The 18,996-nt window shown below is 40.4% G+C and overlaps 1 protein-coding gene across 1 annotated transcript; it reads left to right on the top strand.

The window, feature by feature from the left end:
* The first annotated feature begins 1,327 nt into the window (after nt 1-1,327).
* LOC118825917 (lipoamide acyltransferase component of branched-chain alpha-keto acid dehydrogenase complex, mitochondrial-like) lies at nt 1,328-18,175 on the top strand. Its single transcript, XM_036596782.1, has 11 exons — nt 1,328-1,418; nt 2,527-2,644; nt 3,890-3,965; nt 4,264-4,445; nt 4,530-4,654; nt 6,439-6,664; nt 6,835-7,001; nt 8,997-9,074; nt 9,217-9,408; nt 12,522-12,593; nt 14,673-18,175. Exons 1-11 carry the CDS (start codon nt 1,371-1,373, stop codon nt 14,838-14,840), a joined length of 1,452 nt encoding a protein of 483 aa, XP_036452675.1. The 5' UTR covers nt 1,328-1,370; the 3' UTR covers nt 14,841-18,175.
* The last annotated feature ends 821 nt before the right edge of the window (nt 18,176-18,996 follow it).

Below are 18,996 nucleotides of genomic sequence, written 5' to 3'. Positions count from 1 at the left end.
GGTCAGTAATCACTGTAGTCTTTCATTCACTCTGAAAAGAGGGGATCCATGCGACGCTGCAGACTGCATAGCGTTTTTGTTTATATTTCTTATTTACAATTACCCAATATTTGTGTATGTGGTTGTGTATTGTCTAATAATGTAAGATTTCACTGAAAAGATTCATCTGTAATGAGACTTTTCAACAGGATTTGATTTAATAAAATATATATTATTATTTTTGTTGTTGTTATCGTGTTGTTTTGATGGTGTTGTTTATCCTGTTGTTATTTTTGTACTATTATTGTTTTCATTGTTGTTATTGCTGCTATTTTTGTAGTTATTTATATTGTTGTTGTTACTATTGTTGTATTATTGTTATTCTTATTGTTGCATAGCCATTGTCATTGCTATTGTGGCTGTTTATTGTGTATTTATTGTGTATATTATATTTGATTGTTGTCGTTATTGTCATTCATATTGTTGTGTTTGTACTTATTATTGTTGTTGCTGATCTTGTTATTCTTTTTGTGTTATTATTGTTGTATTGTTGTTGTTTTTGTCACTGTTGTATTGTAGTTATTATTGTTTTCTTTGTTGTTCTTTTTCTTCTTCTCATTAGACATATTATTATTATTATCATTATTATTATTATTATTATTATTTTTATTATATTAGTGTTGATTGAATATTCCCATTTTCAGTCTGCATTATTACCCTTATGGGCTGAAAAAGACAGGATGTAATCTAATTTATAATTTCAACTTTTTTTTAATTTAAACTTTTTTTCATGATGATATATATTTCTCTGAAAATCATATCATGTAAGTACTTATTTTATATTTTATTTTTATGTTTTCACGTCTTAATATAAAAAAACTCTCAATGATCTGTTATTTACGCCATATTGTTAATTTCCTACGAGCTGTTAATTACATAGTTATAATGTAATGTAATACTCTCATATAATTATTTCATTATTATATTTATTACTTTCGCTGGGAGCCATTCATAAATGATACTTTTATTATTTATTTAACTTTCGAGACAAATAAAGCGAAATGATTGGTTGATCACCGGGGGCGTGAGCGTGTCGTCATCAGACCAAAACCGAGCCACAAAGAGTCGTTTTACAAGAGGGTTCACTCCGGAAAGTTTCCGTTCACGCGTATGGCTACTTATCGCGAGATAAAAGATTGTGTCTGGGCTGTAAGACCACTAAATTATCGCTTTGGCTGCAAAACAAGTTAAACTGACAATATAATTTTTATAACAAAATGAGGTTCGGTGCATGAAATTAAATAATTACAGATCGACACTGTTCTGACTTTTTTCGCCCCGAGTAGCGCTTCTTGCTCCAGCAAGCATCTTGGTGTGAGTGGAGGGTGAAGATGGCGGCGGTGGGAACAGTGCGGTCTCTGAGGGTCCTGAGACTTTTGGTAAACTTACACACACAAGCTGTGCAGATGTAACAGTTTTGTGGATGATATTTGCAGTAAACTAAGTTATTTCGTGCATAACTGTAAACATAACTGCAGCGCGGCACTGAGTTCTGCTTGCGAAAAGTAGACGAGTCTTACTTTCCTCTCCTCTCTCATTCCGGTCCACCTTAAACGGTGCAGCAGTTCCATTGAACGCTGTACAGGAGAGAGCGCCGCTTCAGCGTTATTTAAGGTGGACCGGGAAATTCGAATGAGAAGGCAGTGAATACACCAGTCATAACATTAAAATTAAAACCAGCTCCTTGTTTTTTTACACTCATTGTCCATTTTATCAGCTCCACTGACCGTATAGGAGCACTTTGTGGTTCTACAGTTTCAGACTGTAGTCCATCTGTTTCTCTGCATACTTTGCTACCCTGTTCTTCAGTGGTCAGGACCCCCACAGAGCAGGTACTATTTGGGTGGTGGGTCATTCTCAGCACTGCAGTAACACTGACGTGAAGGTTTTGTGTTAGTGTGTGTTGTGCTGGTACGAGTGGATCAGCCACAGCAGTGCTGCTGGAGTTTTTAAACACCTCAGTGTCACTGCAGGACTGAGAACCAAACATATCCCAGCGTCCTGTGGGCAGCGTCCTGTGACCACTGATGAAGGACTAGAGGATGACCGACACAAACTGTGCAGCAGCAGATGAGCTGTCGTCTCTGACTTTACATCTACAAGGTGGACTGACAAGGTAGGAGTGTCTAATAGAGTGGACAGTGAGTGGACACAGAGTTTAAAAACTCCAGCAGCACTGCTGTGTCTGATCCACTCAGACCAGCACAACACACACTAACACCCCAACACCATGTCAGTGTTACTGCAGTGCTGAGAATGACCCACCACCTAAATAATACCTGCTCTGTGGGGGTCCTGTGGAGGTATGAGTACATGTGCTGTGTGAGTCTCTAGCAGCATTTTGCAGTGGACACTGAGGTCACCCCTTTGTCCTGTTCCACTATTTGTTGCTATTTGCAACAAACCGTAGCTGAGGACAACAGTTTTATTTCGGCAGAAGGCAGCTGGACAGTTCAGTGCTGATTATGCTCATCTTTTCATTCACAGCCTCAGATTGCGTCCCGCTGCTTTAAGCCATGTCCGCGACTCCAGCTGGACCAGGCTGTCCACCATCACCCCTCACTCTGCATCTCTCAGCAGTGGAGAGCCTTCAGAACGAGCTGTGGTACGTGCCTTAATCTCATAGTGCGTCAGTTAATTCTCTACAAATGTGTTCTCAGTCTTACTGAACCTGCACTGTACTGGAACACAGCTCAGTGGACAGCAATCAGTCAGTCAGGCTTTATTTGAAGTCGAGTACACAGTGTGGCTGAGCACTATACAAAAAAGAAGGGGTTGAAAAGAGTAAATGTTTGTGATGTGAAAGTGGAGTAAAGAAAATAAAATATGACCAAGAAATTATTATAAAAAGTACATAAAATAACAATTAGGAAATAAAAATAAGGCAAATCAGGATGACCAATTAAAACTATTAAGCAGATTAGTAATAAAATATAAATACAAATTAGTAATAAAAGTAAACAAATAAACTCACTAGGGTAAGAGTAAAAAAAGATAAAGTAGAAAAGTAAGTAGTAAGTAAAGTTTATTTATATAGCGCTTTTTACAACAGGTGTTGTCACAAAGCAGCTTTACAAGGAAATCAGCATTACAGAAAGAAATCCGGGTCCGAGCCCCCATGAGCGTCGCCAGTGGCGACAGTGGCAAGGAAAAACTCCCTAAGAGAAACAGGAAGAAACCTTGAGAGGAACCAAGACTCAGAAGGGGAACCCATCCTCCTCTGGTCAACACCGGATAGCAAACAGCGTCAGTATAAAAGGAAAGAAAAAGGAAAGAAAGAAAGGAAAAACACACAGTCAGTTTTGTAATGGGTGATTGATTAATTTGATTAGTTTAAATGATTGATTAGTTCAATTTAATAAAAAAACATTACTAAAATAATAATATGTAATAAAATTTATATATACATATATCTATCTGTATATATATATATATATATATATATATATATATAGAGAGAGAGAGAGAGAGAGAGAGAGAAAATACAATTATAAAAATAAGGAAACTATTATAAACTATTAAGCTGATTGGTAATAAAAATAAATACAAATTAGTAATAAAGTAAGTATACAATCCATCCACCGATATAAAATAGAAATTGCGCTCTAACATTTGCAGAAAAATGCCATATTTAAGTGTGTTCTCTGTAGAAAATCACCAAATCATAATTTGATCAGGGGTGTCCACACTTTTCATTTGACTGTATGACTTATAGCACGTATTGTCTCCCCTATAGGAAAAAAATGGACGCTATTATATGTATAATAACTGCTTTGCTGCTTTACTTTTCATATAGTTACATATATCATGCAGTAGTTCAGTTAATTTAGAATGTTACTTCTCTCTGCAGTGGCATCTGGACAAGTTCTTCAGTTCAAACTGTCAGACATAGGAGAGGGCATCATGGAGGTGACCGTAAAAGAGTGGTACGTCCACAGTGGTGGCTCAGCCATCAGCCTTACTAGAGTAACTCTTTTGTACATTGAATTAATGCACCATATATGGAAGTTTTGCCCCAGTATGTTAAGGATAGACTACTGTTTTAAGTCTTTTCAAGTTTGCAGCAGGAACCAATGCATTATATGAATATATTTCCTAATAATTAAAGTACATTAGATAGTTTTGCTCTGTGCTGTACGCTGTAACATCTTCCTTTCAGTAGTCTTAATATTCTCAAATGACCCCTCCTGCTGTGGCTGAATCCGTCCCTCTCTCTCTGCGAAGGTATGTGAAGGAGGGGGACAAGGTGTCGCAGTTCGACAGCATCTGTGAGGTCCAAAGTGACAAAGCATCGGTCACGATTACAAGCCGTTACGACGGAATCATACGCAAGCTGTACTACGATGTGGACGCTGTTGCCCTGGTTGGATCTCCACTGGTGGACATCGAGACAGACAGGGAGCAAGGCAAGCTGCGTCTGCACCCCTTTAGACGAATTACTAAATGTTTGTTTTTTACTGATAGGTGACATTTGTCTCTGTGTCCTGCAGAGGGCGCTCCTGAGGAGGACGTGGTGAAGACGCCAGCGGTGTCACACGAGCACACGCACCAACAGATTAAAGGCCACAAGACCCAGGCTACACCTGCCGTACGGCGCCTAGCCATGGAGAACAATGTAGGTTCTCCAACAAAGGGGTTCATCTGAATGTTTATAATATGTTTGTGATGCTGAAAAGAATTTTCCAAACACTCGTAGGCTCAGATACAAAAAGAACACACTATAATATGGTGAGCGTGCAGCGCTGTGAGTCTCCCTGTAAAGCCTGAAATAGTCAGAGGTACCGGGACGGATTTTGCGGGAGGTTCTGAGACCACGTTATACATCTTTACATATTAACGTCACACACACTGGGTCGAAAGAGGGTCCGGCTCATGTTTAGCTCTCAAATGCAAAATCAACATTATACTGATAAAGATATGATGACGTTAGTAGAGTCTCTTCTAATACTCTTTCAGCGCACTCACAAAAGTCAGATTCATACTCGTCTACTTTTCACAATTCATCATTATGGGGGTCTGGAACACAACCGATGATGCATAATTTAAGGGGGCAGTCATGGGCTGGAGGTTAGGGTACCAGCCTTGTGACCAGAAGGTCACTAGCTTGATCCCCTGAGTTGACCAGACATGACTAAAATGCCTTTTGAGCAAAGCTCCTAACCCCCAGCTGCTCCCCAGGTCCCGTGGGAAGGGCTGCCCACCACTCTGGGCAAGTGTGCTCACTGCCCCCTAGTGTGTGTGTTCACTAGAGTGTATGTGGGTGTTTCACTGCACAGATGGGTTAAATGAGGAGGTCAGTTTTGTCTGTGTGTGAGCACAATTGGTCAGTTGTTCTGAATTTTGGATTCTGAAAATGTTCTCTCAACATTGTTTGCAATTCCATATTTCCACCAGAGAGGGCTCCAAATCCCCAAAACGTACATAGTTTCGTTGTAAATACGTTCTCAACAATTTCTGCCTCTCACTTTACAGAGATATCAGAGAAATCTAAGGCTTCACACCAGAGCTGAGCAGAAAGACAATATTTATTGTTATCGGGATAAATTAGGTCACATTTTGTCTAAATATGCTTTTCTGAGCACACTGTGGATATCATCAGCACTTAAAAACAGTTCTAAACTACATTTGACCAACATGTTCTAAACTACATTTGAAACATGTAGTGATTCTTAGGGGAAATAAGTGAAAACAGCCTCTATAGAGAACACATGGCATTTATCTGTGAAATGTAGACATATTGGAAGATAATAAAACATGAGATGTAAAATGTGCCATCATTTTCTGCCACATTGTATGTTTTAAATTTGTTCCCCAACATGTTAAAATTAGCAAATAAGCCATAATGTGTACTAAAAAGTTCAGTTCTCTGTAGAGATTGTGTTAAATTATTTTTATTTATAAAATCAACAAAATAACTGTATATGAAGTTCGTTATGATACATTTTTAAACTACTTTAATGCTCAGTGGCCCAAAATGCTTAGAAATATCGCTGCCGGACAAAAACCTTGTATCTCCATTTTTGTTGTTTTTCAGTTTTTGACGTAATTTGAAAATACCTGTTGGTCTTTTACATTGTGTGTAAATTTCATAATGAACGGACTAAAAGAAATGGCCCAAAATGACTCAGAAAGACGTCTGGTTCCATTGACTTACATTAAAAGTAAAGTATGTTTTTCCTTTTTTTTCTGTGAAGTTACCATTTTGGATTATGAGGTTTTCTTCCGACAACAGCGATATGACGGTCACCAATGATGCTGCTGCTCTGAATGCTGGAAGCTTCTATTTAGACTTTTTAGCCACTTCACCCCACACACACCACATGGCACAGCCTGGAATCAAACTGACCTCTGCTACACAGCTAGTGCATTTTAAGTCGCGTCCATTTCTCTTTCTGTCAGATTAAGCTGAGCGAGGTGGTGGGGACGGGAAAGGATGGACGCATCCTGAAGGAGGACATCCTGAACTTTTTGGCCAAGCAGACAGGAGCCATTCTCCCCTACGATGACGTGAAGCAGCCGGCGCCTCCAGTGGCTCCGGCCATAGAGAAGAAACCAGCCCCGAGCCCCCCGCCTGCTGTTCAGAGGCCTGTCTTCACGGGGAAAGACAGGACAGAGCCCCTCAACGGTGACTTTCAACTGCTTTTGTCTGTCATTGCTCATGTCCACACTTAAAAAGATGGTCTTTAATGGTTCTTTCGTAAAGGCTATGGTTTTGTTTAGACTTCTGTTCAGTGACTGATTGATAGCTAGAGCAACTTAGCATCGCTGCAACAGAGATTTATTTATACTTCACAGGCTTCCAGAAGGTCATGGTGAAGACCATGACTGCTGCTCTGAAGATCCCACACTTAGGTTACTGCGATGAAGTGGACCTGACCGAGTTGGTGCGCTTGCGCTCAGAACTGAAAGGACTGACTGAATCTCGGGGAGTCAAACTCAGCTACATGCCCTTCTTTATCAAGGTACGATTCGCACAGATGTTTCTCCTTTGCTTACAAGGTGAATCTGAGAAACATCTGTCAAAATTCAGAGGTGACGTTGCTCTGGGAAAACAGGAAAGTGACCAAAAGTATGTTCTACTTGAACCTGATTATTGGTAACTACACGCAACATGAATTTCAGCCAAATTGTCCTCTTAGCGCTAATTTACATTGTTTATGTATGAGTCTTTCTATATGTAAATTAGTATTAAGAGTAATTTGACTTAATGTCCGTGTGACTTAGAGTAGCATTTCTGTGCAGGCTCTCCCTTTAATGCAGGCTAATGTCCACATATAATTTGCATAGTATTCATATATACACTGTTAGAAATAAAGGTTCTGTGCAGGTAAATTTTTCGTTCATCAAGGTACAAACAGTGTAATGTTCCCTCAAAGGTGCAACAGTGGTTTTAGGGTCCAATTTTGTACCTTAAATAGGTTTTTCCAGGTGAAAAGTTCGTATTTGTACCTTTTCATAATCTAATGTTTTAAAACAGAACAGTAAAATAAAAGCCTGGAGACGAGACGGGGTGTGTGGAGTCAGTACAGCTTAGAAAATATCATTCAGTGGATTATGGTTCAGTTATGTTCCCTGACTAAAGGTACTGAGATGTACCCTTGAGTGAACCACCCCAGTGACAAGAGGGGAACTGACCCAGTGACAGTTTAGTACCTTTATTTCTGAGTTTAATGTAGTTAAGAAGGTTGAAGTAGAACATATTTTTAGATGTTTTTACATATTTCCTGTAGCAACTTCATCTACAAACTTTCAAAGCAGTTGGACAGATATGTTGCCGTATTTTGGCCAAACAAATTTTCATAAGTGATTTCCATTTTCGATGAGTTGCTGAATTATGTGTATATTATTATGCAGTATTATTTTCTAATCCATATAATCTTTTTCTTAATGTGACACAGATGTGTGTCTGTGTGGCAGTGTGAACAGCAAAACACACTGAATCTGACATTTTCAATTCCGATTTGAGACGCTTTCATATGTGGTACTAAAATCCGATACGTATCCGATCTGCAGCAATGTGACTCAGTCTGAACAGCCAGATCGGAATTCATGCGACTTTTACGTCAGTCCAGCGCCACATTCGTCATCATTTCGCTCTGCTGAGACTCATAAACATTTAGGCTGATGTTTCTGTACAAAAATTAGAAGAGACTCATCAAACCCCTCCATATTCGAAGAGATTTAGAAAGAAATGTCCGAACGCACCGCAGGAGAACGAGGCTGCAGCGTCAAAGAACAGTTAAAAGTCTGAAAGCAAAGTTTAAAGAATCCGAGGACGCGAGCCAAAGAAGTGACCGCGCCCTTTTTACAGTGAGCTCGAACACATTCTGGGTGATGAGCCCAGCTGTCAGTCAGTGAAGCTTCATGATGGCTCCTGTGATGCTGGTGAAGATGAAGCTGATCCTCCGGAGCGACTGTGGTTCGTTGGCGGTCGTGATTGTTTACCTCTGGATGAGCCGCGTGAAGCTCTGTTCTTTTGCGCATGCGGGTCAGTTTAGGAGCTGATCTGTTCAGACTAGCGTCGGATTTGGTGAGAAAATCAGATTTGGGCCACTTTTACCTGCTGTGTGAACGTAGCCTTACCAGACTTTTCAGTCACTGTTACAAACAGCCCCTTAGTCTGTTACTGCAACTTTCAGCTGAATTGCTCAGAGACGGAAGGTGCTGGAAACGAAGTTAAAGGTTTTATTAGCAGTAGAGATGTATAGATTTCTTATATTAAGAACATCATGTTCAAATACTTTTGATGTAATTAATGAAAATCTAAATGCATTAGGCCACGCCCTGTTCTCCCTTACGTCAGATCAGATCTTATTTATTAGGTCTTTTTGGTTTTGAGTACACTTCATAGTTGTTGGGTTACACGTTCTCCTCTTCACGCTGGTCTGTTTTTAAGAGTTGACTGCATTTGTTTGTGGTGAAGCTGTGGTCGTGATGCGATGCTGTGTTTTTTTTAGGCGGCTTCACTTGGCCTTCTGCAGTTCCCCATTCTCAATGCTTCAGTCGATGAAGGCTGCCAGAACATCATCTACAAGGCAAGTCCCAGTCTGTCTCATGTATGTCCGTAATATCTGACCACAAGCTGCTGTAAAGAAGATGAAAAGGAAGAAAGAGAGATTTTGAGGCCAAACGCAAAGTTTGACCACCTGATCACTTTGAACTTTGTGTTCCTCTCAGGGGTCTCATAACATCGGCCTGGCCATGGACACCCCTCAGGGCCTCTTGGTGCCTAATGTGAAGGGCGTGCAGGCTCTGAGTGTGTTTGATATCGCAGTGGAGCTGAACCGCCTTCAGGCTCTGGGCTCAGCAGGAGAGCTGGGCACGGCTGACCTGACCGGGGGAACCTTCACGCTCTCCAACATCGGCTCGGTGAGCTTTAATGGGTGATCTGGGCTTTTTTGTACAAAAATAAGGTCAGCTATTAGGATAGATTTACTCTGAGTGAGTAAAAAAAAATGTTGTTACACTAAAGCTACACGGCTAACGTGGCTACCAAGTCATTTTTGTGCCTAAACCATAACTTAATTACTGCAAACCATGCAGAGTTGTTAAGTAATCTCAAATAGACTTACTTGTGTGGTTTCTCACAATGTATGACATACTGTTATCTATAAGCATCATCTTGAAGCCTTTGTCTGTACTTTTGTCCACTTTATTAGTAACAGTACGTCATACGGTGTCAGAAACTACATATGCAAGTCTGTTAGACTTACTATTTCTTAGCTTCATTAGCCAGAAAACTAATTTTTAAATTTTTTTAATCAAATTTCACAAATTGATCACTTTAAATTTGAATTTAAGGAATAAATAAGATAAAGGCTTAGAAGATAATGGAATCAATTAGATAAAGATTGTGAATTTAGGATGAAGTAGGTCATCTGTGGCTTGTCTACGGATTAAAAAGGTATAAAAACTCAACGCAGCAACAAAGATAGAGTGATTCTTTGAAAAGGGAGGATAATTTGAACCGAGTGAAACAGTGAATTAAAGGTGAATTCTGAACAGTGCTGGTTGTTAGACATTGTGTAACTGTGTAGTAAAGCATTCATATTCATATACTTAATTTTTGAACAAATGGACTTTAAATGTGGCACATAATGCTTCTCTAAGCATGTAGTTCAGCTCTTGACCAAAAGATGGCGTCAGGTCTTAACGCACCAAATAAGGCTTTATAATCATATAATATAATCAGGTTCAAACTCAAATACAGCCCAAGAATTTTTCTGTCCGAGCCCAAAATGAACCGAAAAACAGGCAGTGTTTGAGTCCAAACTTAGCCCGACAAAATTGTGTCCAAAACTGACCCGAGTACAACATTCTGTTTGAAACTGACCCGACTTCAACAACATTGTCTGAAACTGACTCGAGTATAACACAGTTCTGTCTGAAACTGACCTGAATACAAAATTCTGTCCAAAACTGACCCAAGTACAAAATTCTGTCTGAAACTGACCCAAATACAAAATTCTGTCCCAAACTGACCCGAGTACAAAATTGTGTCTAAAACTAAACTCATGGTCCTCACTGGTAAGTGGGCAATATGGCAGTGGTCACCAACTCTGGTCCTGGAGATCTACCTTCCTGCAGAGTGCAGTCCCAACCATAATCTGCCACACCTCCTCCAGCTAATTAACATCTTCAGGAGTCCTCGATTGAGGTTGGAACTAAACTCTGCAGAAGTAGATCTCCAGGCGGACGGTTGGTGACCACTGCAGTGAGGAGCAGTGTTACTGCAAATGAGTGATTAGTTACAGGTCACAGGTCTTTCAGAAGTAACTGAACTGCTTTACCAATTACTGCATAGAAAAGTAATTAGTTACAAGGGAAAGTAAGTTTTGCGTTACTTCTAAATGTTGATATTCTGACAGATGACGTAGGTTGCATGTCTTCCACTACATACCTGGCAGTCAGTCTGTTTAGTTCTGTCTGGCTACCAGACTGTCCAGACCAGTTCTTGGATTTAAATCAAGCCTTGGCTGTTTGGGTGGAGGGACTGTTTGGTCAGCAGCGCTAGCACTGGGGTCTTTTTTGATTAGCTTTGTAGAAGTGTGTTTTACCAGGTGCTTCAGAAGATTGCGGTTACTTTTCAGACAAAGTTCTGTCCGAAACTGACCCGAGTGCAACATACAGTTCTCAGATCTGCATAGAGACTCCAGCTCACCGGTATATTTTTGTCCTTGAAGGAGAGAAAAACAATGCCCATATTTCTAAGACTGCTCATGTTGCCCAAACTGTTGGCCATTGTGGGCTAATGCAGATTGATTTGCTCATTTATTGTGCCACTGTGATGTCGGGTGATGTCAGATCATAAACGGAAACTGGAGGAACCAGCTGCATTTGTCTGCTGTAGTTTACAGTTGTCCATTAATATTTTCACGCAAGACAAAAGTAATGAGTAACGAGCCCATTTACATTTCAGTAATTTTTAATTTATTTATTTTTTCCTAGATTTCTCCCAATTTAGTCGTCTCCAATTTCACCCACTAGTTAGGACTCCCCCAATCACACTATACCACCCAGCACTAGGAGGGTGAAGGCCAGCACATGCTTCCTCCGAGACCTGTGAAGCGGCTCTCATCTTTTTGAAATCATCGTCACTGGACAGCTCGGAGGAAAGCACCAACCGCCAGTTGTTACGTCAGCTAACAGACATCTGCGCTGACTAGCATCGTGCTGAGTGATCGGAAAGAAGGGGGACCATCCTACCCACCCAGAGAGAGCGAGGTCAGTTATGCTCTCTTGGTGTCCCAGCCACGGATGGCTGTAGCAACACCAGAGATCGAACTCGACAACACCTAGATGGTTGCGCCACTCGAGAGTCCCAAATTTTGTAGTATTAAATCACAAATATAATTGTTATTTACATTGAAAAGGTAATTAGACACATTACCACCAAACGTAGTAACGTAATACGTTGTAACTCGCTGGTTAAAATCTCTTAAAAGTGGGAGATGGACTGTGAGAACCCAAATGTGGAATTTGAACCCAACCCGAGTCCGACACATATTTGAGAAATGACATCTTAACCAGACATGAGCAGTTGGGTCCCACCTCAGAGCGATCCTGCCACTGTTTTGGAAATCATGCATAAGATCTTGCAGATTTGGATAACAGCGGTGCATTAACAAATCCGGATTATTCTTATTCTTCCGAAAGTTCTGAAAAAAGGCCCTCAAAAGTGTTAAGCCCTCTTAGCCCTGAACTGGTCACAGAGCGTTTTGTTAAAGCAGCGTTTTCGGCTGACCTTGAGCAGAGGCTGGTGGAGAGTTGAGTCAGCTGTGGTAGATTTGGCTTGCATCACAAGCTCCTGCGTCACTGTGGGCTTTCAGCATGAAAAGTCATTTCTGCTGGCTCCAGTAGAACCTCGTGTCCTGTGCACGAGCCGATGCTGGAACAGAAGAGTGACGGGTGCTGATAAGAGACTCGGGACAGAACGACCTGCTTCCTGTGGCTTCATTCGTTTCTAATGTTTTCTGGCTTAGATCGGAGGCACCTACACCAAGCCGGTGATTCTGCCCCCGGAGGTGGCCATCGGCGCTTTGGGAAAGATCCAGGTGAGCCAGCGGACTTTCATCACCATTTAATAAAGAGCATCCACATACCTGAAGGGATTATAGCCAGACTTTTACGTCCATCCTTACTTCAAACGGGCTCTAGATTCAGTTCACTGGTTCCCAGCTGTGACCCTGGAGTATCCTGCTCATCTCAGTGTTAGATTTAGCACAACTGATCCAGCTCATTTCTGCATAATTCAATGGAGATGTAAACAGTGTCATTCAGAGTGGTTTGGTGTGAAATGGTTCATTGTAGAGAAACGTACAGACTCAGATTTCTTTACAGTGGTGGTGATAGGAACCAGAGGTCACCATGTCTACAACACAAATATAGCCATTTTATTTACTATTCAAAGCATCCTGTGAACCTGCATGAGTCTTTTGAGTTTTATATGTGATGATGATGGTAAAATAGTAGAAAATGTGAAAAAATATTTTTTTATTGGCAACTGTTTTGCCTTACAATACCCTGCATGTATCCCTCCGCCATAATTTTTTCATTTATTTATTTTTGTAAAAATGTTTCAGGATAAAATCATCTCAGAACTATATTACAGCAATGTAATATAACTGTCTGTGAGGGAGCTTTCAGAGGCATTAAACTCCTCAGACGTCTGGTTCCCATCACCACCACTGTGAACAATTCTGACAATAAGTTTCTCCAAAATAGAGCATTTCACATCAGACCACTCTGAATTAGGCAGAAATTTTGAAAAATCTCCAATCTGATATACACAGCCTTCCAAGTAGCACCCTAAAGCAGCATTAAAGCAGGGAAGACACTTACATTGACATTTCAGGGTTGAAAAGAAACAAATCCTTTTATTTTTTTCAAATCTAGACTGATCTAAAACAGTTTTCAAGCCACTTTGTCCTAAATTGAATGATAAAATGTTGTCTGTCATGTACTGTATCTATAAATATCTGAAATCTGAATGTAGTCTTTCCCAAGGCACAGTGGTATTACAGTGTTAATCAAAAGTTTCAGCACCCCGGGGCAAATTACCTGTTTTATTGAAGTGAAATAAGTCAACACATCCTCTACAGCAGGCATGTCAAACTGAGGGACCTTCCGGGCTGAAGTGCTATGGAGATTAGCGTTTACCCTTATCTTATGAATTCAGTGACCTGTGGCCTGCGAGGACTGGAGACTGACACGTGCTCTACAGGGAACACCCTCCTGTATATTTTCATGCACAGTTATTGTTTATTTGTTTAATTTAACCAATTGAAAAAAATTAAAGGCATATACAGATCCCCTGCTGGTGACATCCCATATCAATAAAAATAATGTGTGGCCACGCCTTAGTAACACATGGGAACGAGATCCATATGCATGGCCACGACTTAGTAAGGTGTGGGAATGAGATCATGCCTCATTAAGTCGTGGCCACGCATTAGGATCTCGTTCCCATTCCTTACTAAGCCGTGGCCATGCATTAGGATCTCATTCCCACGCCTTACTAAGTCATGGCCACGCATTAGGATCTCGTTCCCACAGTCCTTACTAAGTCGTGGCCACACATTAGGATCTCGTTCCCATGCCTTACTAAGTCGTGGCCACGCATTAGGATCTCATTCCCACACCTTACTAAGTCGCATGACTTACTAAGTCGTGGCCACGCTTTATTTCTGTTTATACAGGATGTCACCAGCGGGGCTGTGTTGGCATAAAATGAGGCGTGCAAAAGTTGGTTAAATGCCTCTTTTTCCCCCCTAATATGTAAAATTCAGCAGATAAACAGAAACTGTACATGAAACCGTGCAGAAAAATACCATATTTCAGTTTGTTTACCTGTAGAGGATGTGTTTACTTATTTGCGATTAGAAGACCAAAAAAACCAAACAAAAAATAAAATTTGACCAGGGCACCCAAATGTTTGCATAAGACAGTATTACAGTTGTGACCTGGTAAACATGGGCTACACTTGATATCAGATATGTATTTAATTTAAGACAAAGTGGCTCAGTCTGCATGTGTAGGACTGTAAATTCTGCCTGGCAGTAGTATATTTTAAAAAAGAGCCTCATGGAACTGTTTATTTGGACTTGTAACGCTGTCACTCTCCTCTCCTGAAGGTGCTGCCCAGGTTTAACTCCCGTGGCGAGGTGGTCAAGGCTCATATCATGAACATCAGCTGGTCAGCTGACCACCGGGTCATCGACGGGGCCACAATGTGCCGCTTCTCGAACCTGTGGCGCTCTTACCTGGAGCACCCGTCCTCCATGGTCCTGGACCTCAAATGAGAGCCGCTTCCGAGGACGCTGGCCGGAAGCGCCCTCTTCACTCAGTGCTTAGGCGCTTCTTCACTCAGTAGGGTCACTACATTTGTGTTGTTTTGTCTCTCTCGCTGCTAGAAGGGACTCCGTGCCTTTGTCGTAATACCTGTATCGTGTGAAATTTTCACCTAGAAGAAAAAAACAGAGAAGCCTTTTCTTTAGTCGCCTTCTTTTGCATTAACGGAAAAACCATATTCACAGTGTTTTACTTTACCTTGAACATCCAATCAAGTTCTGACACTGTGTATGTGTGACATACATACTGTTATCTATGATGAGACACAATCACATCGCATAGCTAAAAACAGCTGCTACCTGGACGCCTGAATTTTCTCTATTTGTGTCCATGATAGATAACAGTGTCATACATTGTCAGAAGCTACATAGGTCTGTTTATGATTACTGAAATGATTTTCTTCAAGACTTACTTTAGTCTTTGAGATGTAAACAGTCATTCAGAGTGGTTTAACGTAAAATGGTTTCATAGTAGAGCAGCTTAGACTTTGATTCTTCACAGTGGTGCTGATAGGAACCAGCTGATGCCTACAGCTTTATTTCCTATCCATAACAACCAGAGAACCTACACTACTTCTGAGTTTGTATATGTAATGTTGATAACGGCTAAGTAGCAGTAAATATGAAAAAATATGTTTTAACTGGGAACTATTTTGCCTTAAAATGCTCTGCGTGTATCTTTACGCCATGAGTACACTTGTAAAAAAAGATGGTTCTTCAGTGGCTCTTTATAGAACCATTTTCTTTAATAAAGAACCATGAACACTCAAAGAACCTTTTGCATGATTATAGAGTTCTTCGCATCATGAAAGGGATTGATTCTTCAGATTGGTGGAGAATGTGCCATAGATGGTTCTATAAAGAACCTTTTTGAAAAGGGTTCTTCTATTGTTACGATATTAAGCTTGTTACAATAGAAGAACCCTTTTTGGTGCTGTATAGAACCATTTTCAAAACGATTCTATAAAGAAGCATCTACAACGTATTCTCCACCAATCTGAAGAACCATTTTACAATGCAAAGAAACATTTAATCCTGCAAAGGGTTCTTTGAGTGTTCATGGTACTATATACAACCATTTTCTTTGCTGAAGAACCCTTGAAGAACCATGTTTTTTAAAGTGTAGATTTGAAATTGTATTGTTGTCACAACTTATGTTTTTTTTGTTATTTTTCCTCTTTTTCCATAATTTGAAAATGCCAGTTAACCTTTTCATTCTGTTAAAATCTCATTATGATTGGACTTACAGGTACTGAAAAAAATCTAGTTCCATTAACTTCAATTCAAAGCTGAGTTTTTGCTTCTCCTGTAAAGTTACCGTTTTTCGGGATACGAGGTTTTGTTTCCGACGGTGGTGATAAGATGACGTGTTTTAGATCAAAACGTCTTCTCAGAACAATCGTAAAACAATGAGTGCGTTTACATGCACTCAATAATCTGATCATAATCGGATTCCTGTAGTTACCTGATTATTCAAATGGTCACGTAAACAGCACACTCTGATTGCTTAGATCAGAATAAGGTCTAGAAATCCTATTAAGAAATCTGATAAAGAGGCTGGATTTTAGCTCAGTAATCAGATTTCTCAGTGCATGTGAACTCTTACTCTGATTTCTTTCCGGATTTCTCAGTCTGCATATGTGTGAAAACAGACAGCGGTACCGGAAATAAGCGAGCAGCGTCGCCGCGAGACGCAGCAAAGCACTTTTGGAGCGACACTAAAACCGACTACTTGACGAAATGATTTAAATATTCTTCATCTTCCAGATGATGTATGTTCATACTTTCAGGTAAAGTGGCGTTGATGTTTTAAAAATAGCTGCGGGCAGGAAGTCTGAGTTTTGCATTACGCTTACGTCGTGTCTTCTTCTGTGAGTTTATTGCCTGGTTGCAAAGCAGAAATCTGATTACTGTCTGACTCATGTAGACCTGGAGTTTCCCATTATCTAATTACTCAAGTGCATATTAACACGTTGATCGGATTACTGACAAAATCTGATTTTCTGCCGTTGTCAGATTATTATGCGCATATAAACGCACTTATTGATTGATCATGCAGTGTTTTTATAACCATTTCATGTAGTAACTTCCTGTGAAGGAAACTCTTCAGACGTCCGGTTCCTATCAGCACCACTGAGCCACTAGTAAACACTTCTGACCCATCAAGTTTCTCTATTATGACACATTGAATGGTCACATCTTAACGGTTTAATTATGCAGACGTTTTGTAAAATTGGTGGAATTCCTCTCTGAGACTAGCATATAATGACACACTGCTGATTAGTAGTGTATACGCTTCCGTTACTTGTTAGCCACACACTTAAAAAAGATGGTTCTTTGAGGGTTCTTTAGTAAAGGCAATGGTGTATTTAGAACCATGGGTTCAATATAGAACGTTTTGCATGCTGAAATGCTTCTTTGCATGGTGAAGTGGTTCCTCAGATTGATGGAGAATGTGTTCTATGTAGCAACAAAAAGGGTTAGAACACATTCTCCATCAATCTGAAGACCCATTTCGCCATTTCACCATGCAAAGAACCATTTAAGCATGAAATGGTTTGCAAAGATCTCATGGTTCTAAATGGAATCATTGCCTTTTACCAAAGAACCCTTGGAAGAACCATCTTTAAGAGCGTACAGTAGCCTCGTAGCTCCAGTGCAGAACTAAGGGAACACACTTCAGACATGTATAGGCTGATCGGTTAGATGTGGTGCAAGTCCAGTTATTCCTGTAAAATTTGTTACACTAATAATATCAGAAAATGCTTTTGTTAGGATTGTGCATCCTCAACGTGCAGCTAGTGTATTAAATTTCCAGACCTTTTTGTAAGAGGTTTTGATTTCTTTCCCCTTTGACTCCATTGCTTTGCCTTTTCCTTCTTTTTACGAGACCTTGAATGACCTACAGTCTGTATTGTTACCGTAAACTATAAGGCTGCAGTTGTCTGTAGGAGGGGGAGCCTGAAGTGGACGTAGTAGAGGCTGGCACGGGAAGGTACTTGGATGTGAAGAGAACAGTCCAACACTATGCTGCCTCATTGCCTGCTGACTCTCTCTGACACTTCATCCTCACAACGAGTCACTGTACAACTGACAGTCAGCTACTTCATTTGAAACCACTTGGCAAGGCAGAGTGGACACTGCCGAACTGTGAATGGACATTGTTACGTGGGAAGCGGCGTCACTTGACAATGCTGCTGAGGGAGGCAATGTGGGAAGACTGTGATTTCTATGGTGGGAATGAATAATGACAGATTGTATGAAAATTAAAAGTAATTTAAGAAAAAGGTCTCGGTCTCTATGTTGGCTTCTTAGCTTCAGGTCAAAACTAGAAGTATCAGTTGTGTAAATTTGTCTTATATTATACTTTTATTTATTTTTTTTAGAACTAGCTGCTTTTGTGCCTGATCAGCCATAACCTTGTGTCTACACTCATTGTCCATTGTCCATACACTCTATGCTCCACTGACCACATAGGAGCACTTTGTAGTTCTACGACTACAGACTGTAGTTCATCTGTTTCTCTGCATACTTTGTTACCCCGTTCTTCAATGGTCAGGACCCCCACAGAGCAGGTACTATTTGGGTGGTGGATCATTCTCAGCACTGCAGTAACACTGATATGGTGGTGGTGTGTTAGTGTGTGTTGTGCTGGTCTGAGTGGATCAGACATAGCAGTACTGCTGGAGTTTTTAAACACCTCAGTGTCACTGCTGGACTGAGAACCAAAAATATCCAGCCAACAGCGTCCTGTGACCACTAGAGGATGACCAACAACAGATGAGCTACTGTCTCTGACTTTACCTCTTCAAGGTGGGCCAACAAGGTAGGAGTGTCTAATAGAGTGGACAGCAAGTGGACACAGTGTTTAAACACCAGCACTGTTGTGTCTGATTCTGAGAACCTTAACCATCACTTGATTCCAAAAATAGGAATGGAAAGTTGGACTAAGAATGATAATAATGTTTTTAGACTGTGTATTATTTAATATTATACATTACAAAATATATGTATCAATACAGTTTCTTCTATTATGAGTGATAATGAATGTACAGTGACCTACAAACCAATTTCATGTTTTTTTTTTCTTTCTTTTTATTTTTATAAT

The sequence above is a fragment of the Colossoma macropomum genome, unplaced genomic scaffold (assembly GCF_904425465.1).
Source record: "Colossoma macropomum unplaced genomic scaffold, Colossoma_macropomum, whole genome shotgun sequence".
Lineage (NCBI taxonomy): Eukaryota > Metazoa > Chordata > Actinopteri > Characiformes > Serrasalmidae > Colossoma > Colossoma macropomum.
This window is presented reverse-complemented; position numbering and strand designations above follow the sequence as displayed.

What these genes read in the sequence shown, in the direction of transcription:
- LOC118825917 (XM_036596782.1), top strand. Translation starts at nt 1,371, where the DNA reads ATGGCGGCGGTGGGAACAGTGCGGTCTCTGAGGGTCCTGAGACTTTTG. An exon ending in TGAGGGTCCTGAGACTTTTG is followed by an intron (nt 1,419 to 2,526) that starts GTAAACTTACAC and finishes TTTCATTCACAG; the next exon opens with CCTCAGATTGCGTCCCGCTG. An exon ending in GCCAGAACATCATCTACAAG is followed by an intron (nt 9,075 to 9,216) that starts GCAAGTCCCAGT and finishes TGTTCCTCTCAG; the next exon opens with GGGTCTCATAACATCGGCCT.